Genomic DNA, 27,782 nt, shown 5'->3' with positions numbered 1-27,782 from the left:
GAGACTGTGAATTGCCTGTAGTCCCCTGGGTCTTCCTTTTTTCCCTTTTTAAAAATGGGGGTTATGTTTCCCCTTTTCCAGTCAGTGGGAACTTCATCGGACTGCCACAACTTCTCAAATATGATGGATAGTGGCTTAGCAACTTCATCCGCCAGTTCCCTCAAGAGCCATAGATGTAGCTCATCAGGTCCCATGGACTTGATTGATTTACTGGACACAATATAAATATTATATAAAATATTTAGCACATATTCTGCTGTGAGATATTTACGACCTTTCTATTTCTATATATGTAAGATAGGAGACTTCTGAATCATAGTGTTCGTTGGTGCAGGGCATATGTCTTGAGGTATTTTGTCCCATTGGGTCGGGCTGTAAAGGGAAAAACAGTTTCTCTGTATCATATGTTGAAGAGGTAAAAAATGATAAATTTTCTGCCCAGCCCCCTGGTTCTTAGCAGTATCTGTTTTTTTGTTGTATGTGTGGGCAAAAGGAAAATGTGATAAGCTACGCAAACTTTAACAGGCAATGACAATGGCAGGTTTTAAATTTTCTCACAAATGGAAATTGTTTGCTACATAACTTTGATTTCTTCTTTATTTGTACATGTACACAATAAAAAACCTCAGTTTTAATTATAATTTGTGTCAGCACCAAAAACTGAAAAAATTGTCTATTGAATGGAAAATTCTGCTCAGCTGTTATCTTCCAAATGCAAGTATTGTACTTCTGAGAGACAAGTTTGCTTGAAATATTTTTGCTGCTGCTACTTATATCATAGGAAAAAGAATTTTTATGCCGAATATCAGATCTACAAGATGAGCTGAGACACCGAGACCATCATATAGCTGAACTGGACAAAGAAATTCTGCATCTTCATGAAAATATAAGTGCATTGACCAAGGAATTGGAGTTTAAAGGGAAAGAAGTTCTTAGAATACGCAGTGAATCCAACCAACAGATCAGGTATGAATTTTTCCACTCTAAACTCAAATGTGTATTGCTTCATGCATTGTTTTGCTTAAGAAATTTTACCATTTATAGCTTTTAATTTATTCTCTTAATCAAGTGATGTTCTATATCATTTAGTCATCTTCAGAGAAAGCTATGCCTGTTACTGGTAAAATTAGTGAATATTACCATACAGTTAAGCTGCATTTCAGTGATACATTTCAGCATATTTTAGTAGCAGTGTGCTCAAGTTCTGGTTTTTGGTGTGTTTGGGTTTTTTTAAAATTCATTATTTTTATTTATTTAAAAAAGCATTAAAGGAGATGCATTTTCCATGAAATAAGCTAAAAGATTGGAGGACAGTAAGTAGTGGGTTTTGATAAATCAGTAATTCCTTCTGTGTTGTCTAATATTGTATAAAAGCCATTAGAAGCATGGCAGAAAATCATGATGAACAAATGAGTCTGATTTTAGAGTAACTCTTTTTTTAACAAAAAATAAATTAAACAGGATTTATGAGCAAGATTTAAGCAAGAAACATGAGAAAGAGATGGATGTCTTGACAGCAGATCACATCAGAGAGAAACAAAGCATGCTGGCAGATTTTAATAAGACCCAAGAGCTGCTCAAGGAAATTAATTCAGCTTTACAAATTTCGTAAGTTTTGTTGTATTAAAAAAAATTGTATGTAGCTGCGCTTGAGTGAATAGTTTATTCTGGTGTCAATAAGTTGCTGAAGATACTGCAGAGATGCAGATGTGCAAAAACCTCAGTCAAATATGGGGCCTAATCTTGCATTCTTTAGGCAACACAATTCTGTAAGCTTTAGGAGAATTAAGTGAGAGAAACTGTTAGGGATTTGAGACTGAAAAATTTCAAGTAGGAAAGATATTAAATCTGTGCGGTTCTTAGAAAATTGGAGAAAACATTATTTCAATTTTTTTTTTCTCAAAGTTTAATAAAAACTCAGTGTCTCTCAAAGTCTCAAACTCTGTCTCTGAGTCAAATGCCACCTGGGGTTAGATCACCGCTGGGCAGAGGTGGTGTAGTGGTGTCATCTAGGGGGTGTTTTCCCATCTTCCACATCCTTCATTCTTTATCTCTGTCTGTGATGTAACTCATTTGGTCAGGTTCATTTCTGTCTGAGGTTTCGTAGCGCACTGAGAGCTTTCTGACACAAAGTTGTCACTGAGGGATTTGTATATGCAGCACAAAAGATTTATGGCAGAGAAAATAATTGGTTCTAAGTATACGATAGAAAACATTTTAAAGTAGATATCAATTAAAAATGGACAATAAAGCCCAAATGTATCAATTCTTTCTTGATAATGAGCACTCAGAAATTGTCTTCAGGTAAGATGGGTATAAAATCCTAGTTCCTACTCCCTTGTAATCGTCCGCATGCACACTCTAGTGCCCTGATAAATGACAACTTGCCATTTAGTAAATTAGGTGTGAACTACCTCCTCTTTACTGCATTTATGTTGTATGAGAAACATGCCTATGAGCAGCCACCAGAACTAGGTTTTGGAACTGTTTACCCTAACTTTTTCTCCCATGCAGTTGTTTGTTTTTCAGTGACCTGCAATTTTCTGAATTTAGTTGGTTCCCTACTCCTGGTTCTTGCTCAACTTAATGATGCGAGGAAGCAACCACTGGCCTGAAGAGAGCAAACATTATCTAGGGTGCTTTCAGTGTGTTATCTCTCTCTTTCTTACACTGAAGCAAGGAGCTGTCAAAGGTGGAAACTATGTAAAAAAAAAAAAAAACAGAAGAGTTTTATGCAGCTATTTCTTAAGTAATTGTTTCCAGGTTCAGCCTTGCCTAAAGCGTGGCCTCGTGAACGTTTATGAAATGGAGAATCTCTCTTACAGTAATTGAGAGTGAGTATCATTAATTAGGCTCTACAACTGGAGTCTTTAAATTACTCATTATCTCTTTGAAACAGAAAAAAAAAATAGTTCTCTGAAATATCTGAAAATAAAATGACAGCTGTGCATAACTATGTGCTATACTCTGGGGATCTGTATACAATAGCTTAACCCAGCATAAACTGTATACACAAAAATTAAGCCAGCTGAGCCTGTTTCTGTTCTGCTGAGTCAAATGCTTTTTCTGCAAATAAAAACAGTCATGTTCTTCACATTCATAATGTTTTATGTAAATACATTATGTAATCTCCCCAGATTATGTACAGGCTATTTGAAGGTTATAAATATAATTTAATATGAACCGTTTTTTTCAGATGCAACTCGAAGAAAAAATCGCATAGCTGCTCTTGAAGGGAAAATATTTACCTGAAGTGAGAAATTATGTCTGCTTCCAGGTGTCTTGTGGAATTAAGTTTGAACTGACTTAGACACCTTAAATTCAGAGATTTTTCACATGCTTTGTCTGGGATTTTTTTTTTAATGTCTTTTTTTCATTAAGTTTGTTAAATTTCCTTAATCTGTTCTGAAACTTGGTTCACTAATCTACATGAGGGATGAATATGTGAGACAAGTATTTTAGTAGTTTCCTTTGGAGCAGTTTTTAGCATCATGAGCAGTATATTTATGTTTCCAAGAGACACAGTCATTTGTACTTAAAGAAGAAACAAGGGGATTTATGCACTTACTTGTACAATTCTTCTCTCAGTTGGCTTATTTCACTTCTCTCCTTTAATGCTTTCCCACCAGGCATTTCAAATTTCCTCCTATTTTTTTGAAATATTTCTCAATTGTTACATTTCTCTTAATCCAGATACCCTAATATCCAAGTGTTACCGCTTTTCTTTTGCAGCTCAGTCCTTTATTTCATCTCTAATGGTACTAAGTTGCTTTTGTAGAGAGGAATTAGTTACCTATTAGTCTTCACTGTTCTTTGCATATCTTTGTCCCAGTATGTTCCACATGAACTGAAGAAGACAGTGCCAACCTTGTCTGTCCATCCATTTCCTCCAGTATCACAAGCATGCATCTTTATTCAGAGTAACCATCTATAACAAGAACTATTACACTGGGTTTTTTTCCTCATCAAGAAAGCGAATTGCCACATTTTATAATTTACATTAATATTCAATATAATGCAATGTAGTCCCTATATTTTACATAAGAATCCATCTTAGCTATGTCTTATGTAATTCTACTGTCCACGTTATGGTTTTGAATGCCTTATTTTCAGTTTGAGTTCCAAGAGGTCTTTTTTCAAACACCTAGTACTGCATGCACAAGAGGTGTATTAAGTTTTTAGAATTTTGCCCAGATGATTAGTTACTGAAGCAAAGGTTATGGTTATTGCTGATTTTTTTTTTTTTTTTAACTAGCTAAAGCTGTGTGGTAACATAGAAATTAATTTACTTCAAGGTGATAAGAAAGTCATCTTCTGTTTTTACTAATCAAAGATGTGACTATTCACTCATCGTTTAACACTGTATCAAGCTAAAGTGGGTATTCTTCTTTCCTATAAAGTTTAGAAGAAATGGAAGAAAAATATAAAAACAGAGAATCAAGACCAGAAGACTTGCAGCTTATCTCAGAACTGAAAGACCTAATTGCAGAGCGGGACCAACTCATAAAGAAATTGATTGTAAGACTTTATGCTCTCTTGGTTTAATACCTTGACAGATATAAAAGTTAATCTAATTCAAAGTGTTTGAAATGTATTTAAAGAAACAGTCCTGCTAGCATGTTATTCACATTCTTTAACACATTATTCCTGTCGTTCCAATGACTCATAATAGTAAAACTAATTAGATACAGAGGGTTTTGCACAATCAAGCATAGTTCATTATTACAAAAAGTATTTCAGTATGACCTTGATCAGACGTCTCCTATCTCCAATCCTGGAATAAGCCAGCCATGTAAGCCTTATAGAAAATAGTCTTTTCTATGAGGTTTCTAAGACCAATTTCCTGATCCACTGAGCTTACCAAATTCAGGGCACAGCACCCTGACTCAGATTAGTCTGATTAGCTCCTGATTCAGAGGCAAGAAGGAATGAGGAAATCCAAAATAATTAGAGATCAGAAGTTAACTATACTGAGTCTTTCCCAGTGCATAATCCATTAGCCTATGCTCACTCTCGGGAGCATAGAACTGCATAAATAGAAATTATTTAGTATTTACATATAATAATATATAAAACATATTAAATATGAAATGGAGTTTTTAGACTTACTATTTTCTTTAGAAATGTAAACATAAGTTTATCTGAGATCATTTTATAGGCAGATTTGGCCACTAACTGATTGAAAATGCATAAAAAGAAGTTTCTATTTGTTCTTCTTTTTAGGAGGACAAAAAGTTCTATCAGCTGGAGCTAGTTAACAGGGAGACTAACTACAACAAAATGTTTAATGCAAGCCCTAATGTTGGTGTTATTAATCCATTGGTGAAGGTATGTTCCATGGACTTCATTGCTGAAGTGAAGAAAAAGAAATCTAAACTTAGGATATAGTAAAAAGAAGAAATATATGTGTATGTGTGTGTGCCTGCGTGTATACATATATCACTCTTAAAAGACATGTTCAAAACAAGCAACATAGTTTTCCATTTGTCTCTACTTATTTTTCTGTAGGTTTGTTTCTTTTGTGTTGTTGAGAGATCCACCGATATTGTTGCCCTAGTTTGCTAGACATGTATAACATACAACACAGTTTCTTCTCACAAAACTGCAAAATCAAAATAGCGAAGTGACAGAAAGGCAACAGAGGGCAGGGCTGTAGCATGTAATAGAGATCAGTAACACCCATAACCAGTTTTAGCTTCATAATTTTTCTTGGTTCTTTTGGAAAGTGCAAGGGCAATTTCATTTTTCAGGTGGTGCTCAGGATGGAAGCGCATTAGAAAGATAGAGGGAGAGGGGACAATAAAGGAAGGGAATAAGGGTAAAAAGGGGAAGGAGAAGAGTATGAGAAGGGGATGGAATGAGTCTGAATGACAGAGTAATACTGGAGAACTGGAGTGACAAACCAGGTATGGACTGTGGGGGCAGCAGGAGATAGAAGTCAGCCTCTAGCCTTCTCAGTTATTGTCACGTCCGATACAAGTGAAAACACTCCATAGCAACCTTTGCCAGTTCTCTCCATCCTGCTGAACAGCAACCAGTGAAGGCTACTGTACAAGCAGCCATAGTGGCCTCCCTGTCACTTCAAAAGCCAGCAGCACTCCTTCATGAGGAGCACAAACAGACTGTGGTAGGGTACCTTAACTCTGTTTCTTTTCACCACTTCAGGAGTGAGAATGAGTCCTCTGACATTTCCTCCTTGTGATAACCCATAGGTTATTTCACCTGCATGGAAAGGGAAGAGATTTGTCTCAGCTGTAGAGGCGGAAGAACTCGGGAAGGTTCTGAAGCAGAGGGTAACCCAAGGGGCACCACATGAGCAGCTCAGATGCCCGAGAGCTTCAGTGATCAAGGTTCAGGCTCTGTTATTTAAAAGGGGGTCTGGCTCCATTATTTGAGATCAGGCTGTGTTATTTAGCTAAGCCTTATTGTAGTTTCACATCAGATCAACGTGTTTCCCTCTTCTGCACAAACTCTGCTGCAAATTGTCAATATTCTCCTACGTTTTTCAGGAGCTCAGCAGCTCTCTCAAGCTTAGCTGTGGACGCCTAACTTCTATGCATGACTGCATAAAAGAACTTAGTTTTGGCCCGGTAGAGACAATACCAGGACTGCCAGATACAATTTGAATGTTTTGTTTTTATGTGATAAAGGTTGTTTGAAAATTTTGGAAGTTTGTCTGAACAACTCATTTATAAAGATATGAAATGTAACCATCGAGTATATATTAGCTTGTGTCCTGTGTGAAATCTAAAGTGTTTGGGAAACGTACTTCGACATCAGATTTCCATAGTGATAATTCATATATTTTTATAATATGCATATTTTTATAATATGCTTCTATCACTTAAAACTGTTTAGACTTTAAAACCATCTTGTATACCAGTACATTTTGATCTCTCATTTCATGAGTTGTGGACTATGTTACTTTATTTTGTCAAAGCACCGACTGTGTTATTGGAGAATGAATTCTAAAGACACTGAAAAATCTCATTCTCCTTTCTTTTTTGTAATAAAAAGACAGAATTTATGAGTTACTACAGAGTTTGCATATTAATGCAAAATTACAGCCATTGCAGTATGTATTACAGCTTCTTTAATTTATGCAATGGCTGTGTTTAGTGTTACATTGTTACATCTGAAGTTTCTTAATACTTTGCATGAATTTCATGGAAACAATACACGCAATTTAGTCTCTCCAGATTTGACTGCTTCAGAAGCGTAGATTGTTTTATTGAGAATAAGATATAAGCTGTAGTATTTTTCTAAGCACTTCTGCAGATAATATACATTTTCCAGAAATGAGCCACCTATGAAGCACACAGATTTAACTACACTGTGTTTAACACACAGTTTTAATTACGGTATATTTTACCTTGCAGATGTATTTTACAATACAGTTGGTTACTTTTACCAAACTATTTTTTCCATCATAATGTAATTTCCTGCTTCTTCAGCTACTACAGAAGTAGTAAAGAGTATGGGACGATCTTAGTTGAATCCTTCGCAGCTAATGATCTTTCACTGTGATGCTTGAAAAAGACTTTTTTCTATTATAGCTTTCTGTTAAATTGTTGGGCTTTCTTAATTGTATTTTGACAAGCACATCCACCAGTGTGGCTACAATTAGTACTGAATCAAAGTTAGCAGAGAGCTAAATAGAAGAAAGTACAAACAAACAATAGGACTCTGTCTCCATTTGAACTTGTGCCCACCCTTGAATAGAGCAGCTCTTCTGTTTCAAGTGGAATTCTGCTGGAAAATATTATATAGAAACAACATGAGATTCCACTTGCCTTTCACTTTATTTAGTTCAAATTTGTGTAGTTCATAAGCCCTTAAGGAGTTTTTCTCCTAGCTGTTTTGTTAGGGTTGCATATATGTAACTGATTTAAAGTATTTTTTATATATTCAAATAATACATAATTTATGGGAATAAATGAATCCATTCATTCAAAAATCGTAATTTTGGAAATAAGGCTTTTTCACTATTAATATTTTTTTGTGGATATGGAACATTTGATAGAAGTCAGAAAATATATATGGCATTCTGTCACACAGCTATTTTTAAAAAGCTATAGAATCATCTGAAGCATCCTTCTGCATTTAAATATCTGTAAAAGTAGAGAGGATAAATACCAATTCCTTTGTATGATGTGTTATGGAGAGTGAAATAGTGATATAAAAATAAAATTCTTCAGTATTTTGAGTCCCTTGAAATACTGTCCGTAGGAGTAGAAGAGAGCACGAAGGACAGAAGAATGTTCAGTTGTGCCATCTGGTGTCTAGAAGTGGCAGCTGTGGGAGCATTAGAAGCCTGGCCTTTTCCTTGTGCAAGAAATTGAACTCCTATGCAATAAAGTTTTTATCTTTAGCAGTATTGCTATAATGCTTGCTAACTCTGAAGGCATAACTGCTTTAAAAGAAATGTAGCTGCTTTTCTAGGTTCCATGTTCCAGTTACCAAAATGTGCCTCAGTGGTGGGGTGAAACCTGTTGGAGAGATTCACTTTTCTCGTCATTGAAATTTGCTGTAATTACATTTGAACAGCAGAGCTGTTTCACTGATATCAAAAAAAGTTTTAAGTAAACGTGAAAGGTTTAACAGACTAAATGACAATTATTTTGTCTCCAGTGTCTTAAACAGAGCAAAATGTTATATTGGAAGGTCTCATATAATATATTAATTGATTATTACACTAAGTCTTAATAAGTTAGTCATCTTGATCAGAAATTTGATTTTTCTGCAAAAATCTGTAGTGTTCAGTTCTGGTCAAAGCAAATAATAAAACCACAACTGGAAAAAAGCCCAATCTGTCCCAAGTGCTCTCCTTCAAAAAACCCCAAACCAGCCATTAACACAATTTTTAAATTTGCAAATTTCCTCATCTGTCCTGGTGCAAGAAGCCTTCCTTACATGTGTTATTTTTAATGCAGCAAAAGAAGAAGAACGATAAATCAACAAACAGGTTTGTGAGTGTCCCCAATCTAAATGCTCTGGAATCTAGCGGAGTGGTGGGCAATGGACATCCTAACCGCCTGGACCCCATTCCTAACTCACCCATCCACGATATTGAGTTCAACAGCAGCAAACCACTACCACAGCCAATGCCACCCAAAGAGCCCAAGACGTTTTTGAGGTGAGCACTGCCTCACCAATCTATTTTTTTTCTTTTTTTTTTTTTCTTTTTTGCTTAACTCAGGAAAATTTTGCATTCCTATTGAGCTTAATCCCACTTGCTTTATGAACCTTTCAGAGGTACAAGTACTCTTATGGCATTTTTAATTTTTACGTTATATTTGTAACCTCTTTATAGTATTCCTTTTTATTGTACACCTTGTTGAAATGTGAAGTATTCTCTCACTTTTTTGTAAGTGTTGAACTTTGAAAACCTCTTTAGATACTTTAACAGAATTCATGTGCTTTCAATTGTTTACATATATGAACAATTGTTTTAAATGTCTGTGTTATTTAATGATTGTCATTCAGGAACTGATACTAGCACAGAATTTCTTTTATTTGGTACCATGTGATAATGGTTTTTATGTAAGAAAACTATTTTCTGTGCTACATGAATGTTTTGTGTTTCCCTTTTTCTCACCTATATCAAATTGTTTCATAGGAGTAACCTTACTACAGCAACAGGAAATGTGCATGCTTGGATGCTTAATGCTGAGCTTCCAGTAATCAAAACCAGCATTAACGTCTCAAGTAATTCTCTCACAAATTAATATAGTGAATTGAATAACTTTAAAATGGCACTTTAGAGGCACAATTTTAATATTTTGGCTTTATGTGCCTACATATTAAATGCACTGAAGTGCTGTACTCTGTATTTAGTAGGTGCTGGTCATCTACCTCTTAAGTTGGCAACTTAAAGCAATGTGTAATTACCAGTTCCACAGCTGGTTGTTTACACTCTCTTTTGGTTTAATGCGAAAGACCACATACCTAGCAACTGCTAATTATAAAAGGAAACAATACAATCTAAAATAGATAAGGGAAAGAAAATAATCTTTTACAAAACAAATACTGTTGCTTATTATTTTCCTGTGCATGTGGTGTGCATGAGTGTGCCCAGATACCTGTAAGATGCATGTGCATGAACTCATGGACTGTGATGTTGGAGTTTCCATTCCAAATTGTTCTGTGCTCTGTATTTTCCAGTAATACAGTAAGGATTATTTTATTACTGATTTTTATTGACAAAGGAATTTAATTCTGTAATTAAATTTAGATTAACTTAAGTATTCTCTCTTGCTCATTTTGTGAGACTTTTAAGTGTTCAAGGGGGAAACAAATCTTGTTTGCAGTGCAGCAGTTTCTTTTTTTCCTGGTATATTCGCACATTTTAAATGTGTGCATGAACAACAATGCAAATGATATTTGTGCTTAGTGTTAAGTATTAAAACAGTATGTATTTTTGTTCAGTTGCGAACCAGTCTTTGTGAGCACGTCTACAAATATGATGCTTGCATCATATTTTTGAAAATTAACTTTACCACAGGAAAAGGATGCTAAAAGAGGACCTGCCACAGTCACGCTTTTCCAAGAAACCCCTTTTTATTCTTCCTGAAAACCTACAGCTGTTTATGAGATTTAAAATTATGTTTTCCAAAATATTATTTGCCCACCCTGTAATGTGGCTTCTGAACTGACTTGTTCATGCTGCTGATGCTCTCCAATGGAGTGGATGATCAGAGGTTCTGAAGGGAGACATTAAATCATGCCCCGAGGCACACTCATAATTAACCCATGGGAAAACGGACTATGTTCTTTACTGAATATTCTCTGTGATTATTTTTTTCCTAACATTTGTACTTTTTGTGTAGTTGTGGGATAATTGTTGGTTCTTTTTCTTTCTGTGAATCTAGCCCTCCTCAGACTGATGCTTCACCAGTGGCTTCACCGGATCCACAACGCCAGGAGTGGTTGGCCCGATACTTCACGTTCTGAGAGATGATTTGTTTCTGTGGCACCGCATGGTGTGGACTGTTTATAAGAGCATGACCTTAAGTAAACCCTCATGTGAACAAGCTTTCCTGTAATTTGTCAAACACTGTGAATGAGAAAGTATTTGTCTTTCTGATTTGAAACTGCACTGTATTTCTTGTTATATTTGTTGGAATCACTTGACATGGTACTATATAACGTGTGTAATTATAACTATTATTTTTATTTAAAATGGAAGAATCTTTAAACTTTGTAATTACAACATAATAAATTTTGGTAGAACAAACATAATGCTTTCCCCCTTTTTCCTACAAATGTGTTTTCTTTAAATTCAGGTGAGGCTTTTCCCCCCAAAATAATGTAATTGCATGTTTACTACAAATATAATTTAAATTGTAAAAGGAAAAAGTATATCTCTCTCACTCTCCAGTTTGGGCAGTATATGTTTAATGCGTCCCAATTCTATTCTGTTACTGTGTAGCAGTTTAAAAACTGTCTCTTTCTAACATTTAAAAAGAAGAATGTGAAATGAATCAAAACTAGTATAGCTGTTAGCCTTCAGAGCAGAGTAATTTTGACAAGAGTATGAAAAAAGCCACAAGCCACGAGCTGTTCACTGGGGGGGGAGTTGGCTCCTTACCTGTTGCTCATGACCTTTTGCCATGTAGTTATCCTTGAATTTAACCAGAAGTTGTTCCCACAAGTTATGTATTTCTTTTATGAATATTAACAAAAACATGCTTGAAACATTTAGAATACTGTATGAAATATCTGCATAAATCAGGAATCTACATTTTGAGCATATAGTCCTGCTTTGGGTAAAATTTGTGTTTGAAATGAAAAAAACCCAACAAAACTCAGTCACCCATTTATACATACTACAGACACAGATCTTTCATTAAAACTTAATTACCTTCCCTTGTCTATATTAAAGTTTTTTCTTCTTCTTGAACTGATATATGAAAATGTTTGTTCAGCTAGTGAGCATGATTCTCCAGTCTACACCTTTTATGATGCCAGTGTTGCTCGAGAAATTTGCTGCAGCATATAGAAAACTAGAGCTTATTGTCTTTTTTATATTTTTTCATTCAAAGATTACCACAAAGTAACTGACACTGGTAGTCTCAGGGAGAAAAATGTCTCTTTGTTTTATGAATGTATTTTTAAGCTGAATCTCTTATCTTTTAAAAGCAGGAAAAAATGTTTGAGTTATTTGAATAAGGTTTTAGTTAGCATATACAAAGGTCTTGAACTTCAATATTTCATCTGAAGCCCTAACTAGATCCTTTTTTTGCTATATGCACAAACGTAAATACCCAGATGAAGATACTTGCTAATTACAATGAGTTTTATATGTAGTATATGTATAAATGAAAAATTTGTATGTTTTCATATAAACAATATAAAATCTTCTAAATGAACATTTTAAAATTTCTATCTTATAATTCAGCTTGAAAACTCCACTGAAAGCTGTATTCTGGTGATTCTGTTGTGGATTAAAGATGTATACAGCAGATTTTCTGTAGCTGGTGGACTCAACTGTAGGTATATGCAACTTTTTCATTTTAGAAGAAAGCCATATTGGGCAAAATGTCAGATTTCTTGGCTGTTACCCAAAATAAAAGACAGTAGCTCATTTTGTTACAATGTTCTGATGTGAGTGTTGCGTATTTTTTCTTGAATGCTTTGCAAGGGCTCAGCCTTTTTCTCCCATCCTCTGCTTCATTTGTACATTTTTACGTATAGAATTAATAACTGAACAGTAATCTGAAGATGATAATGTCTGTCTTTGCCTATTCAGTAAAAGGTGTGCCAGTTGGCTTTTTGCTAGTAGGCATTTGCTGTTCGGAAGGGAGGAGAAAGTTGAGAAGCACTCAGCACTCGGTTACCATGTCTGCCACAGTCAGCGTTGTTCCACTACCAAATCACTCTCTTAAAAAACAAAAATCAACCAAGCAAAAAAAGCCCAAAACCACCCGGAAGAAACTAGGAAAAATCTGATTTTCTACCAAACAGCATTGAGAACTCTGTAAAATGTATTCCTAAAAAAAAAGTTGATATCTGACATTTGGGATTAAGACAGGAACTTGCATTATAACAATGCTATTGTGTTCCTGATCTTTGCAGTATCTGGTATTCTGGAAAAAGCTAAAAGTGCACATATTCATGAGTCCAGTTGTGCAGAGAGTTCTGCTAAGTCTCTGCTCACACATGCATGCAGTCTTTCCTAGCTCAACAGGCAACTCCGAGTACGGAGGTACAGGGTTGGCGTGAAGTTGCATAGTATTATTTACAATGGTGGGAAAATCTTTTGGCTCTCGGGAGCACGCTCTCTGCACTCTGACCCATTAAATCTCATTCTCAGCTCTTAGCGTAACTAATTCCCCCGACCCTTTAGTTTTATTCAGAAAGAACAATAAAAGGTCAAAGAGCAAAGAATGAAGAACGTAATATTTTAATCCTTATTCTGTTTTCCTACGGAAAGAGGGAGTAACAGGCTGTACTTGATACAGGGGCAAAATGCAGAAGTATCCTACATTTCTTCAGGATGCCGTCGCAATAATCAGTCTTAAGGCCAGGTTCAGCCCTTCAGTCTGGATTGCTCCATTTGCTTTCTGTGGTAGGAGTTTGAATGTCAGTGAATTTTCCAGGTTAGCAGAGAACTGCCCTGGCTGACCCATCTGACACAATCTCATAGCACAGGGAAGAATTATGTCCGAAGAACTGCACGGCTTTTTTTCTGCAGCAGGAATGGTACCCAGAAGGTATCCTTGGGGAAAAAAAAAGCTCAAAGATGGTTGAAAACCAAGCTGCAATCAGTGCCAACACAGAGATCGCTTTAGTAGATTGACTTCTTCCTTTTGCATTTTTTTGGTTACTTCCCCACATGTGTGCTGTATTTACCTGAGTCTTCAAGGAAAATATTAGTCCTATGAGAATTACTGACAGTAAATTACATGCATCAATATTATAGAATTTTTAACATTCTAATGTAGTCTAAATAGATTTTCACTTCTGTTTTTCTCATGATCTGTTATTTTGGAAGAAAAAACTTAGATTATTTTCTAACTGGTTTGAGTATTTCTACATTCAACGTGTACACATTTAAATTAAAATTAAATGTCTTAGATTTGTAATCTTTGATCACTTCAAAGAGTAAAAGTATGTATTATAAAACTGAAGAATATAGGATATTTTGTCTTTTTTTTTTTTTAGGATATACCTCTCATCTTTTCTTCCTAAATGTTTTCTATAATGCTGCAAGAATCTTTGTTTTCATTCTTAAAGCAGAATATAATATTTTAACTTTTGATGTAGGTAGTCTCTGGACCCAAACTTCCCTGCTTTTTGAGAATAGAAAACTCTTTCCACAAAGGACCTCCTTTAATAAAATGCACTTCAAAATTGAAAGCAGCAGCCTCTTGGGGTAAAAATGCTTCCCCCATTTCAGTTACAGGAAAAATGCTTTCCTGTAACTGAACATGGGATTCTGAGCAGCAGGCCACATTGCAGCACTTGCCTTTCTGGTGTGGCAGCTGAAAAAAATTGGGGTCCTTTCTTTTCTCCAAATTGTTAACCAATACACTATCCCAGTGACCATAGCTAGAAAATCCCAATATTAACTTTTGACTAATGGTCATTCACTTTTTTCCCAGTTTTAGTTTTACTCTGAAACTATTTCAAAACTATGGGGCATGAGGAATTCTTAATGAATATCAGGAGACTTCACTCATAATATTAGAAACCAGAGCTGATCATGATGCTGGAGCAATCCCTTGCTTAAGGTTTATTTTAAGTTACATGTGAATATTGTTACATGATCCCTGTGCTGTCCACACGTAAATTTCACTAAGTCTGCATTGAGAAAATTAGACACCAAGTTTTCCTCCCTTGCTGTAACTTACTTCCTTTAGAAGGAAAATGACTGCGTCACATCACTTAAGCAAACCGTGATCTTCCACCTCCTCTGCAGTCAACAGGCAGCTTCAAGGCTCAATCAGCCCACATATCTCCCTTGATTGCATAAAGACTCTAGAGCAACAACAAATATAAGTGCCTCAGTTGCCTAAATTTAGGTGTGAGGAGCCCAACCTCTCATTTTACATATTTTTTTTTAACCAACATTTGCAAAAATACATCAGCTTTGAAAGATACAAACTGACTTTCCATACAGAGGCTGTGTTGCTTTTTTCTTGGTATGTTCAATGTAGTCAATACAGTACTGCTACTGTTCTTCACAGGCAAATGCTAAACCTTTTTTTACTATAATGAAGGCAAATCTCAAATTCATAGTATTGTTATTTAGCTATGTCCTGGTTTCGGCTGGAATAGAGTTAATTTTCTTCTTAGCAGTTGGTATAGTGCTGTGTTTTGGATTTGGGATGAGAATAATGTTGATAATGTACTGATGTTTTAGTTGTTGCTAAGTAGTGCTCCCACTAAGTCAAGGACTTTTCAGCTTCTCATGCTCTACCAACTGCGAAGGTGGGGGTGCACGGGGAGCTGGGAGGGGGCACAGCCAGGACACCTGGCCCAAGCTGGCTACAGGGATATTCCATACCATACGACATTGTGCTCAGTATATAAACTGGGGGAGTTGGCTGGGGGCACCACGGCTCAGAAACTGCCTGGGCATTGGCCAGCAGGTCGTGAGCAACTATATTGTGCATCGCTTGTTTTGTATATCCTTTTATCATTATTATTATTGTTATTTTCTCTTCCCTTGCTGTCCTGTTAAACTGTCTTTATCTCAACCCACAAGTTTTACCTTTTTTTTGTCTTTTGATTCTCCTCCCCATCCCACTGCATGGGGGAAGAGTGAGCAAGCAGCTGCATGGTGCTTAGCTGCCGGCTGGGGTTAAACCACTACCGTCCTTTTTGGCACCCAATGTGTGGCACGAAGGGTAGAGATAACGACAGATTTGACCAGAGCGTGTTAAAACAAATGTGTTACAAGCGTTCATTATATCACTGTAATTGTTGCTAGTCACAACGTTGTTTTGTTTGTTCTCGGACTTGTGTTACATAACACCTTACTTGCCATATATACTGCTTGTCAGCGTTTATGTGGGGTTTATCACCTCTGGGCGTCAGATTAAGGCTATTGCTTTGCTGTTCTGCACAACACTGGCTTATGGTATGATAAAATCATAGCTCATTAGGTCAATTTGGTATTTGTACTCAGCAGTGGCGGGCGGTGTGCAGGGCGGCACGCAGGGTGGAGCAGCAACAGCGGCTTCATCTCTGTACTTCGGGAGCCATCTATGAGAAGCTGTTCATTATGACGCTTTTTACCTTTACTCCTCAGAGAGCCAATCTACAGAGCAAACACCTTCCTTGATCTTCTCCTTCCCCTCAGGCTAGTTACAACAGCGCTTGAGAATTTCAAATATCCTTGGGATGTTCAAACCAGCATGCTCCCATTGCTAGGTCTCCTGGATGTGTTTCAGGTCTTCCTCGGGGTTAAACAACTATTTGGAAATACCTCCCGCATCTGCTACCAGTGCTAGGTGTGGATGTGGGCACTCTGCAGCTACTCCAACCACGGCAACAGGCACTGTGGCTACTCCAACCCTGCCACAGGCGCTGCAGCTACTCCAACCCCAGCGATGGGCACTGCAGATGAACTCGAGAACCAGCCCGTGCTGGTATCATTCACCCCCATCCACAAGAACAAAACGGACATGAAAGTCAACTCGTTTAGTGAAGGATGATGAAGGAAAGCCATCATGAGAACTGGAGGAGGAAGAGGCAAAACCAGAGATAACCACCCAATCCCTATCCCTGGGTAAGCTGCGAGATATGCAAAAGGATTTCAGCCGTCGTCCAGGCGAGCATGTTGTCACCTGGCTGCTCCAGTGCTGGGATAACGGGGCCAGTAGCCTGGAATTAGAGGGTAGGGAGGCCAAGCAGCTGGGATCCCTTTCTAGGGAAGAGGGCATTGACAAAGCAATTGGAAAAAAGACACACAAGTCCTCAGTCTCTGGAGGTGACTCCTGTCAGGCGTGAAGGAAGATGTTACATGTCACCCAGGCAAGTGGACCACCATGGAGAGAGGTATCCAGTACCCAAGGGAATTAGCTGTACTGGAGGTCATTTACAATAAGCTGGACAACACAGATCTAAATGAAGTCCAGTGCACAGGACCCATGTGGCAGAAGTTTGTACGGAGCACACCATCGTCATATGCCAATTCATTGTCAGTAATGACCTGGAAAGAGGAAGATAGACCAACACTGGATGAACTGACTTGCCAACTCCAGCAATATGAAGAAAGTTTCACCTTCTGCCTATGGGTCTGCGTCTCAGCTGTGGAAAAACTAGTTTAATGGCGAGTGGTCACTACCTGTATACCACCACAGCCTGGATGAAGTCATGCCACCACTGAGTACTGCCATGCTGGACATGCTAGAACTTCAATACTAACTGGTGTCAGAGGCAGCCGAGCGGTGCACCACAACTGGTATCAGCAATGCGTTCTTCTCAATCCCTTTGGCAGCAGAGTGCAGGCCACAGTTCGCTTTCCCTTGGAGGGGTGTCCAGTACACCTGGAACTGACTGCCCCAGGGGTAGAAACACAGCCCTGCCATTTGCCATGGATTGATCCAGGCTGCACTCGAATAGGGTGAGGCTCCGGGGCAACACATCGGAAGAGGTTTTTGAGAAAAGGAAGAAAATAGTCCAAATCCCTTTGAAAGCCGGTTTTGCCATAGAACAAAGTAAGGTCAAGGGACCCGCACAGGACATCCAGTTTTTAGGAATAAAATGGTAAGACGGGTGTTATCAGATCCCAATGGATGTGATAAACAAGCTGCTTTTGGGCATTGGGCATTGCATCTGTTTTATTTATATATACGTTCCCTAGCAAAACCTTTAAATAGGAATATGAGTAATTTTTATGTACAATTATATGCACAAATCACCTTGCAGTTCTAAAGCTAATTTACTTTACAGTGTATTTTGGTCATATAAATAAACATCCATTTCTTTAGATACATTACAGTAATTGGAAGTACCTGTGGATAGTACTGGGATCATGTAACAAAACCAGGCAGCCAAGTCGAAGCAGATCCTTTCCTCTTCGGCATGACCAACTGCTGAACTCTGTATCTCTTAATAATAAAACTTGTTATTTGTTGGGTGAAACATTGGTCTCTTTTTCTGCACAACGGTGTTAATATTTTTAGACCACTGAAGCTTTGTTGACTGTACAAATTGCTCGTCAAGTTCCTAGGTTAACGATGGGACCTATGAGGTGAACTACTGAACCACTCTGGAGTTCTTAAGGATGAATTTATAAATTGCCTGTCACTAAGGCAACCCAGTTATGTTCAGAGTGAAGCACGCTATAGAGGCCTGCCCACGCTAAACAGCTGGCTGAACACAACGAGAAGCAGCTGCTGCCAGCAGCACTGATAGCAAAGTTGCTAGGGAACAAGAAGAGCCAAACTTAAGAAAATTAAAGCATAACTCAGTAACAGCTACCAAAATCTGCCCTCATTATGACAGCAAGTACTCATGGAAATTATCAGGCGTTCCACATTCAACCTGACAGGCGAACAGAAAAGTTTGGAGGGCAGCAGAGCCTTTAGCTGGAACTATAGCTGCTTAACTTCAAGTTACAGATCAACAGCGTGGTGGCTGGGCAGAAGGAAGAGTCAGCACACTTCAGGCTGTAAGCACCACCGGCAGCCCCAGCCACGGCTGGCGATAGACGTGTTACGGTCACATGAACATTCAACCACGGTCACGCCGCTCAGCCTAAAACCTTTCCTAACCTGTGGGATCCACGAGCCCTTCTCAGCACTTGCGCAGCCTTGCCGGCAGTGCCCCAGTTGCACACTGGAGTGGGACGTGTACCAGCCACCCGGCCACGGCATTAGTGGGCAGTTCTTGTACTCTCCTGAGACACGTCCAGATTGTGGGCACACACTACACTCCGTAAAACTGAAAAACAGAGGAGTTTTTAGTCTTCGTCTTTTTCTTCATAACCACAGATGACTCTCAGAAGTGACCTGAAAGCACAAATAGTAATACTGGCTTACGTAAGAAAGAGAGCCCTTCAAAGTGGAAAGCATTCTGAGCCCAGGACAAGAGAGCTTTTCAGGCTGGTAACTGCCAGCACTGTCTCCATCCACTCGTTCGAGATAATTACTTTTTCTTGCCCTATTTTGCACCATGATTTCAAAAGGGGCTACCTCATGGATTTTCAAATGGGCGTGATATATTTTTTTTATGACTTCTTTGCTGAGTAAACATTTCTTCATTACTCAGCTAAGCACATAACTGTTAATATTAGATAATAATAAAATAACTGTTATTATTAGATAATAATAAAATGATAAATAGTTTGGTTTCTTTCTTGTAGGAACCAGTACCTAATTGCAGCCTTTACACACCAATATGAGTTACTTGTTCTATAGTTGTAATTAGCTGCCCCAGTTGCAGGCTGCTGCATTCTTTTTCATCCTGTTGCTCTAGGTGTTCAGGCTACAAAACACAGAGTCCGAGGAAGCACAGACAGACACCTCCAGGAAATCACAAGGATTACAGCTCTGCCATACCAGAAGCCAGGTAACCGTGCTGATCTATCTAACAAATGTCTAGAAATAGACATTTTTCTCAACATGAGAAAAAAGCAGCCCAGCTTTCGTACCATGACAGACAGCACCATAAACTGAGTAAAGTTGATGGGGAAAGCATATGGAGGCAGGGTTTGCTTGACCCTCCACCCAGGATAATCTTTATCAGAAATCGTTTTGAGTTGTCATGGTGATCAATTTATATATTAGGTGCATATCTCAGCAGAGCTTTTCCAGCCATATCCATTCGATCGGTTAGAATATAAACCAAATATTTGCTTTTTATATTTGCTTTTTATTTATATACATATCTAGGGGTCAAAATATTTCCTCTTTAAAACCCCATGAAGCAGTCTTAGACATTTGTTGTAAACATGGTTTCCTTTGGGTAAGGATTTAGGCAACATCTACAAATAATCTGAAGAAGTTTGTATTTGCAAACAATGCAGAGCAGATGCTACCTGAAGTTCTATCCGCTGATTTACCAGACAGGAGTCATATGCAGGAATCCTCTTCTGATACCTTGTGGAGTATAAATTGAGAGAAATGTGATTTGTGATTTAAAGCACCCGCAGCTCCACCAAGAATCACAGAATCATTAAGGTTGGAAAAGACCTTTAAGATCATCAAGTCCAACCATCAACCCAACACCACCAAGCCCACTAAACCATGCCTCGAAGTGCCATGTCTTCATGTTTTTTGAACACCTCCAGAGATGGTGACTCCACCACCTCCCCGGGAAGCCTGTTCCAATGCTTGACCACTCTCTCCGTAAAGAAATTTTTCCTATTATCCAATCTAAACCTCCCCTGGTGCAACTTGAGGCCATTTCCTCTCGTCCTATCACTTGTTACTTGGGAGAAGAGACCAACAACCACCTCACCACAACCCCCTTTCAGGTAGTTGTAGAGAGCGACAAGGTCTCCCATCAGCCTCCTCTTCTCCAGACTAAACAATCCCAGTTCCCTCAGCCGCTCCTCGTAAGACTTGTGCTCCAAACCCCTCACCAGTTTTATTGCCCTTCTCTCGACACGCTCCAGCACCTCAACATCCTTCTTGTAGTGAGGGGCCCAAAACTGAACACAGGATTTGAGGTGCGGCCTCACCAGTGCCGACTACAGGGGCACAATCACTTCCCTACTCCTGCTGGCCACACTAGTTCTGATACAGGCCAGGATGCTGTTGGCCTTCTTGGCCACCTGGGCACACTGCTGGCTTATGTCTAGCAGGCTGTCAACCAGCACCCCCAGGTCCTTTTCCTCCAGGCAGCTCTCCAGCCACTCCTCCCCAAGCCTGTAGCGGTGCATGGGGTTGTTGTGACCCAAGTGCAGGACCTAGAACTTGGCCTTATTAAACCTCATACAGGTGACCTCAGCCCATCGATCCAGCCTGTCCAGATCCCTCTGCAGACCCTTCCTACAGTCCAGCAGATCAACACTCCCACCCAACTTGGTGTCATCTGCAAACTTACTGAGGGAGCACTCGATCCCCTCATCCAGATCATCTATAAAGATATTGAACAAGACCAGTCCCAGAACCGAGCCCTGGGGAACACCACTTGTGACCGGCTGCCAGCTGGATTTAACGCCATTCACCACAACTCTCTGGGCTCGGCCATCCAGTCAGTTCTTTACCCAGCAAAGAGTAAACCTGTCTAAGCCACGAGCCGCCAGTTTCTCCAGGAGAATGCTGTGGGAGATGCTGTCAAAGGCTTTACTAAAGTCCAGGTAGACAATGTCCACAGCCTCTCCCTCATCCACTAGGTGGGTCACGTGGTCATAGAAGGAGATCAGGTTGGTCAAGCAGGACCCGCCTTTCATGAACCCATGCTGGCTGGGCCTAATCCCTTGGTTGTCCTGCACATGCCCTGTGAGCACCCTCAGGATGAATCTCTCTATAATCTTCCCCGGCACAGAGCTCAGGCTGACAGGCCTGTAGTTCCCAGGATCCTCCTTGTGGCCCTTCTTGTAGACGGGCGTCACATTGGCAAGGCTCCAGTCTTCTGGGACCTCCCCTGTTAACCAGGACTGCTGATAAATGATGGAGAGTGGCTTGGCAAGCTCCTCTGCCAGCTCTCTCAGTACTCTCGGGTGGATCCCATCAGGTCCCATAGACTTGTGGGTGTCCAGGTGGCTTAACAGGTCCTTAACTGCTTCCTCCTGGATTATGGGGAGTTTATTCTGCTCTCCATCCCTGTCTTCCAGAGTAAGAAGCAGCAGCTTTTCCAGAGCTCTTCCAGAGAAACTTTTGCCCAAACATTCCAAGACTCCTCCCTTCCTCTGCCAGCCAAGCGTTCCTCGGATCAGCTCATGGATGGCAAGATATTCTATATTGTTAGGAGAGGTGAAGTAACGGCTGTAGCTTTCTTATTTGTTAAGATCACATATTTAAATATGCTTGGGAGAAAAAACATGTTAGACATTGAAATTTATTATCTTAGTTTAAATAAGGCAGTTACTTTACATAGTGAAGCCATATATTGTAACTTGAAAATAAGGGATATAAAGGACATTTTTTGTTTGAATGGCATTGGTTTTCCCCTCCACCAACTCTAAACATTTGTACTAAAATACAAGTTTTGTACATTTATTCTCATATCTTTTTATTATAGAACTACTGACACAGTTCCGCTACCTTGGTGGTAGTATGGTACGCTTTTCGGTTCAGCTCTTACATGGGCAGCGATTTTTGGTTTGATTGCACAACAATAATTCATCATTAACACATGCCAACAACAGGAGGTCCTGGCAGAGAGGAGTTCAATAAAGAAGCTTTAAGTTCCTTCCAACACTTCGAAGTTAAAGGGGCATTAAGTTATTCTCTGTGATATCACAAGATGTGACAGTTTCATTCCTTATGTCTGGGACTCCGTTTTGAAAGGGAATAAACTATTTTTAAAAGTATTTCAAATAGTTAAAACATGTCACGAGAAAAGAACATGCAGATACAAAACTATTCAAAACAACACACTGTAAATTCTGAGCAAAAGCAGCGAAAGCTTTAGAGCCTCCAGCAAACCCTGTTTTCTGGCTGTGTTAAAAATAAGATCCCCAAACGCAGGCTTTGCTGGGACGTGCCCTCACGAGGGAGGGGGAACCGGCCGGTTCGTGAGGCAGCCGGCTCGGAAGGGGCCAAAGCTGGCCTTGACGGCATTCGCACCCCGGGGAGCGGGAAGCAGCGGCGCACACGAGCTTCGGGGGGAAGCACAGCACCCCTCCACCCCCCGGCCTGCAACCCTCCCTCAAAACAAGAGTCTTTCGCTGACGGCAGGCAGAGCAACCGGCGTACCCGCCCAGCGCCCTCCCCCGCCCCGCAGCCCGCCCGGGGGACAGGCCCTCCCGCGGCGGCTGAGGCGGCCCTCCACGCAGGAGCGGCGCGTCCCCACACCGCGGTGGCTGAGCCACCCGAGGGACGCGCCTCTCCACACCCAGTACCGCTCCGCGGCCGCACCCCGTCCCACCAGGGGGCCGCCGGGCCCGGGCGTGGGGCGGCGCGGAGGGGGCGGGGACGGAGCCGCTGCCTCCCAGCGGCGCGGCGGCGGCGGAAGCCCGGCCGGAGGGGTGGCCGGCGCTGCAGGTACCGAGCGGGAGCGGGGCGGCGCGCTGCCCGCCTCCGCCTGGCGGGTTAGGGGGCTGAGGCGGGACGGGACGGGACGCGGCTGGGGTGGCGCTCCGCAGGCGGGCGGCCGAGGCGGCGCGCTGCCGGCCCGGCCCCGCCTCGCCGCGTTCAAAATTTGCCGCGCTGGCGGCGGCTGGGGCGGGGGCCTGGTTCCGCGCTGCGGAGATCCCCGCGCCTGCCGCCGTCGGCGGAGCGGGGCGGGACAAGCGGCTGCTGCCTCCCCTCATCCCCGGCCGAGTGGGCGAAGGAGCGGGGCACCGCACGGCTTCACTTTCTGGCATGAAGGGGGAGAAGAGCCCCGCCCGCTCCCACCACCCAACCCGCCCCGGCGGCCACCCGGAGCGCGGAGCCCGCCCCCTGCACTGACTGACGGGGGGGCGGGGCGGGACGGGACGGGGATGACTGACTGACGGGGGGCGGGGCTGATTGGCTGGCTGGGGCGGGACGGGGCGGGGCGGTTGGTTGGCGGGAGCCACCTGTGACGGGCGGTGCGTGGCTGGCGGCGCGAGCTCGGTGCCCGCCCCGCGGTGCCGCTGCCCAGGCTCATTAGCCGCGCACGCGCACAGCCCCGCCCCACGATTCGCCTGGCTCCGTCACGGGCTTTTCCGAGTGAAAAGTAAGTTTTGCGGCTGGCGCGTGACGGTACCGGAAAGCCTGGCATCCTAACGGGCGTCTCCCGCCTGCCGGCACGTAGGCGCGAGATGGTGCTGAGCGCGGACCAGGTGCACCTCATCGGGCAGGTGTTCGAGTCCTACGTGCTGGAGCACCACAGGGACGACATCCTGGGCATCCTGAGGGAGGCCGACGATGAGGCGCACTATCCCGTCGTCGTCGACGCCTTGACGCTCTTCGAGACCAACATGGAGATCGGGGAGTATTTCAACGCCTTCCCCAGCCAGGTCCTCCCGATTTTCGACAGCGCGCTGCGCCGGGCTGCCCTGGCAGTGCTGCAGGCTGCCGCGGCCCCTCCGCAGCTCAGCATGAAGCAGAACCTCCATGCCAGGGTCTCGGGTGAGTGGCGGGGCGGGGGCAGCAGTGACGTGCCCCGCGGTTGTCTCCCAGTCAGCGCTGCCAAATTTCCTTACTCTGGAGCAAACTGTCGGGGTGTCATGGGAAGAAGCAAGTTTAGTTCTTGCAATTTCAGGGTTTGAAGTGGTAGGGAACGGCTGGTGCTGATTAAACCGAAAAGGACACATGGAATTGTGGAGACCAACCCAGAAGAAAGCTGTGGCCATTCCTGCAGGCATGCATGCAATGGTTGGCATGTGTTACTGGGTAATGACTTGCACCAAAGCCTTTCTGTGGGAAAAAGACCCCTCAACTCAGCAGCTGGTCTCCCACTACTTCTTTTGTTAGCCAGGAGGTCTAAAGGAAAAAAATAAAGTTTTAGGGGAAGTTATGGAGTTTGCAGATCTTCTTGCGGGTTGATTTCCTTACTGTGTCAGTTGGCTCATGGTCTTTATTGGCTCCAGCTGTCTCCCAGAAGAGGCAAAGTCTAAATTTTGAGTTGTCTTGTGACAATTTAATCTGAAACTGTCAAATCTTATGCTTAACTAATTGTGATAAATTTAATTGTTATAAAATTGGAACGAACTGTTGAAAGGCATGATCATTAATAGAGAATTTTGTCCCTTTTTTCACTACAAGTTGATATGCCATTATTCCTTATTACAAGGTGTCCTGGTTTCAGCCAGGATAGAGTTTTTAGTGGCTTTGAGGTGTGATAAGTGTGGAGTGCAGGTTCTGTGGTTAAAATGCCTGTTTTGCCTGTTGTGGAGAACCGGGTCAGTGGTGGCATGGTCCCTTCTGGTCATTTCTGCTTGTAACTGTTTGGAGCTCTCTGCAAAGCCAAGACCTGTTGACCTGTGTTTCCCTCCCTTGCCCCATGCTGGAGTGGTTTATGAACATTCAGTCTTTGGCATCTTGAATTTGGATGAATCACGGTTGTTAAATAGATCTATTTTGCCCCAGTAACTTACATTTAAAATATTGTCATTAGAACACATACATCAGAAATATGATTAGCTTGTGGCTCTCATAATGCTATTTTGTAAAGGTTTTTAGGAAAAAAAAAAAGCAAAACAGTTTGCTACCTGTTTAGGTTTTACAGAGTTCATATACAGCTGTTGAGTATGTGGTGTAAAAGGATGGCCTCTGTATTGTACTGAAATTTGAAATGTCCAGCATCTCTCTGTACCTATAAAAGTAGGAGTGAATTAAAACTTTTTCCCCAGTGTTCTAGGATGCATTTCCCCTGATGCATTTGCCTCAATCACAGCTTCAGCATGAGAGCAGGGTAATTTTTACTCCAAGTATGATTATTTTATAAGCTACCAGGAAGTTCTGGAAGGAGTAAAGCAGGGGGCAGGTGTTTGTGGCACAAGTAGCTGTATCTTGAAGACATTCCTGCTCCTGTTATCAGCCTGTTGCTGGAGCTGACTGTTCCTCCCATGGTGATGTTTTGTCTGAATATTCCCTAATCAATGTCAGGCAAAATTAGTCACATTTGATCAAATAGTTTTAATAACTGATAAAAGCAAGTCTGATTAATCGTTGATGGAAGAAGTTAGTTATCGGACTCACTAATTACTCCATTGCTGAAGTGGAGGGAAACTGATGAAGAGCAGGGGGTGGTTACCCTCGTGCGGCCCATCTGGGTCAAAAGAACAACTGTCTGTGTAGTTTGGTTTATGTTCTGTACCACTGAAAGGGTGGCTACTACAGAAACAAAAAACAATGAGCTAAATGATCTGCAGGCTTTTTTCCACCCAAATTTTCCCATGATACTGTTACCTTTTAAGTGGCTACTGGGTTCTGATTGTCTTCATCCTCTTGGAGTGCCACTTCCCATTCCCACATCAAATGGGAATGAGTAGGAGGTGGTGCACCTTTCTTGGTGGGAGCAGCAGGCAACTACCTGGAGTGGGGCCACAGGGATCTGTGTGTCAAGCTTGGTCTGAAGTGAGGAAAAGTGGTTTTTCTTACACTAGGTGTAAGAATGTAATCTTAACGCACTCGTACCAATATGAACAGGGCATCTAGGAGTTCAAAGGAGGACTCGGGCAGTGTGAATATGCAAATTAATAATGGATCATTATCCAGGGTTCACTGAAGAAAGTAAAAGATGAAGTTCTTTATCTGAATTTCAGCATTGTAGGAATTTGATTGTATAACTTCTTTTGCTACAAATTCATTAAAAAATTTTTCCTTACTTAACGGTTAGCCTGAGCACTGCTGTGTCTGTCGCTAGTGGTCAAGCTGCTTCTAATAGTTCAGTTTTACATGTTGTTACTAATACAGTAAAGCTGATTCAGAGAGGCACATACTCAATTAAAGAGTTTGTCAAGCAGTCTGATATGATCAGAATGAAGGCTCTTTTCTTCCCCATCCAGATATCTTCAATATTCACAGAGATGATTGTATCACATATCCTAACAGCAGTGCTGCAGCTCTCTCTAGTGTAAGATGTGTTGTATTTTGCAAAGGTTGTTGAGCTGCACCAACTGAGCTAGGGGAAAAAAAGACACCAAACCAGCTGGGAAGATAATGGATTTTATCTTTTTTTTTCCTGAACTGAATAGAAATGCAAACGTGTGGGAGAAAAAGAATTTTCAACAGATTTGGTAAAATATGTAAATAGCTTTGTTACAGTCAACCAGAAAAAATTGTTTGCAGTTCTACATAATACTTCATTTCTTTTCCAGACTATTTAACGCCTTTCTACTTTACTTTTTTGTTTACTTTATTTTTTTGCCTTCTAAAATTAGCTTAATATTTAAAAATGTTTTCTTTAGACAAAAGCAAAAGATCAAGCACTTTGCTTAAAAGCATCAAAACAGAATGTTTCAGCATGTCTGAAACAAAGCATTTGGTGTAGAAAACACTGAAATAAATATATGATGTCTTTTTTTTTTTTTAGCAAAGATACTAAAGAAGATCTGACCTAAATGCACAAATAGTTTTCGTCCCCTTAGAAACATAATTTTCCAGCAGAGTTATTATTTTACATCTCCGTTTCCTAGCTGTATTTTGGAAGTAAAGCTAAGAAATTAATTTTAAGAGCAGGTAATTTGTTTTTAAGTGGCTAATTATTTGTATCTTGTAGTTCATATACTAACTTCTGAACAGGCAATGTTTTGATGCTGTCCCCAGGTGTGCATTTCAGAGACCACTTATTTTTATGAAGACTTTGTAGGCTGTTGAGGTAGATTAATCTTCAGCTGCTGTGGTGCTAAGTGACGGCCACACAGGTGAACGCTGGAGCAGGATCAGTACACCACAAAACTGGCTGTTGCTTTGGTTATGTTCATAACCCCTTTATATTCTTTTTATGACATCTTCCTTGTGCTTGAGGTTTATGGGTATGCAATGTGCATTTAAAGTCAAATGCTCACAGACTATGAATTTTAAATTTGCTTAGACTTGAGAATTCACACAAGATTAGGAGTTATGCTTGTTTAAATGTGGAAATAATATTGAACCACAGTTAAGTAGCATAACTGTAATTTTGTAATTCAGATAAACCAGTTGTAGAATAAATGGCATTTGCCAAAAGATCATTTAAATTAATAAATAGATCTGAGAACATCAGGATCTATTTCCACGAATGGAAACTGCTCATGACCATTCAGC

At 40.8% G+C, this 27,782-nt stretch overlaps 2 protein-coding genes across 4 annotated transcripts in view; both read left to right on the top strand.

The window, feature by feature from the left end:
- Window positions 1–10,953, top strand: part of FAM184A (family with sequence similarity 184 member A) — a gene marked incomplete at both ends in the record, with an annotated part of 52,912 nt that extends 41,959 nt beyond the window's left edge. The window contains 6 exons of one of the 3 annotated variants that reach the window (XM_081997323.1): window positions 782–966; window positions 1,462–1,608; window positions 4,401–4,518; window positions 5,224–5,328; window positions 8,934–9,136; window positions 10,872–10,953. In XM_081997323.1, coding sequence (XP_081853449.1) covers window positions 782–966; window positions 1,462–1,608; window positions 4,401–4,518; window positions 5,224–5,328; window positions 8,934–9,136; window positions 10,872–10,953 — 840 coding nt within the window. The remainder of the gene's footprint in view (window positions 1–781; window positions 967–1,461; window positions 1,609–4,400; window positions 4,519–5,223; window positions 5,329–8,933; window positions 9,137–10,871) is intronic. The other 2 variants (XM_081997321.1, XM_081997322.1) reach the window with 2 other exon arrangements.
- Window positions 10,954–23,667: 12,714 nt separating this feature from the next.
- Window positions 23,668–27,782, top strand: part of MCM9 (minichromosome maintenance 9 homologous recombination repair factor) — a 56,940-nt gene continuing 52,825 nt past the window's right edge. Inside the window, 1 exon segment of the mRNA XM_081997261.1 lies at window positions 23,668–24,161. Coding sequence (XP_081853387.1) covers window positions 23,852–24,161 — 310 coding nt within the window. The 5' untranslated portion in view covers window positions 23,668–23,851.

Source organism: Phaethon aethereus (assembly GCF_964289735.1).
Source record: "Phaethon aethereus genome assembly, chromosome: 3".
In the NCBI taxonomy this organism is placed as follows: domain Eukaryota; kingdom Metazoa; phylum Chordata; class Aves; order Phaethontiformes; family Phaethontidae; genus Phaethon; species Phaethon aethereus.
The sequence above is the reverse complement of the archived record's forward strand: the minus strand, read 5'-3'. Positions and strand labels throughout refer to the sequence as shown.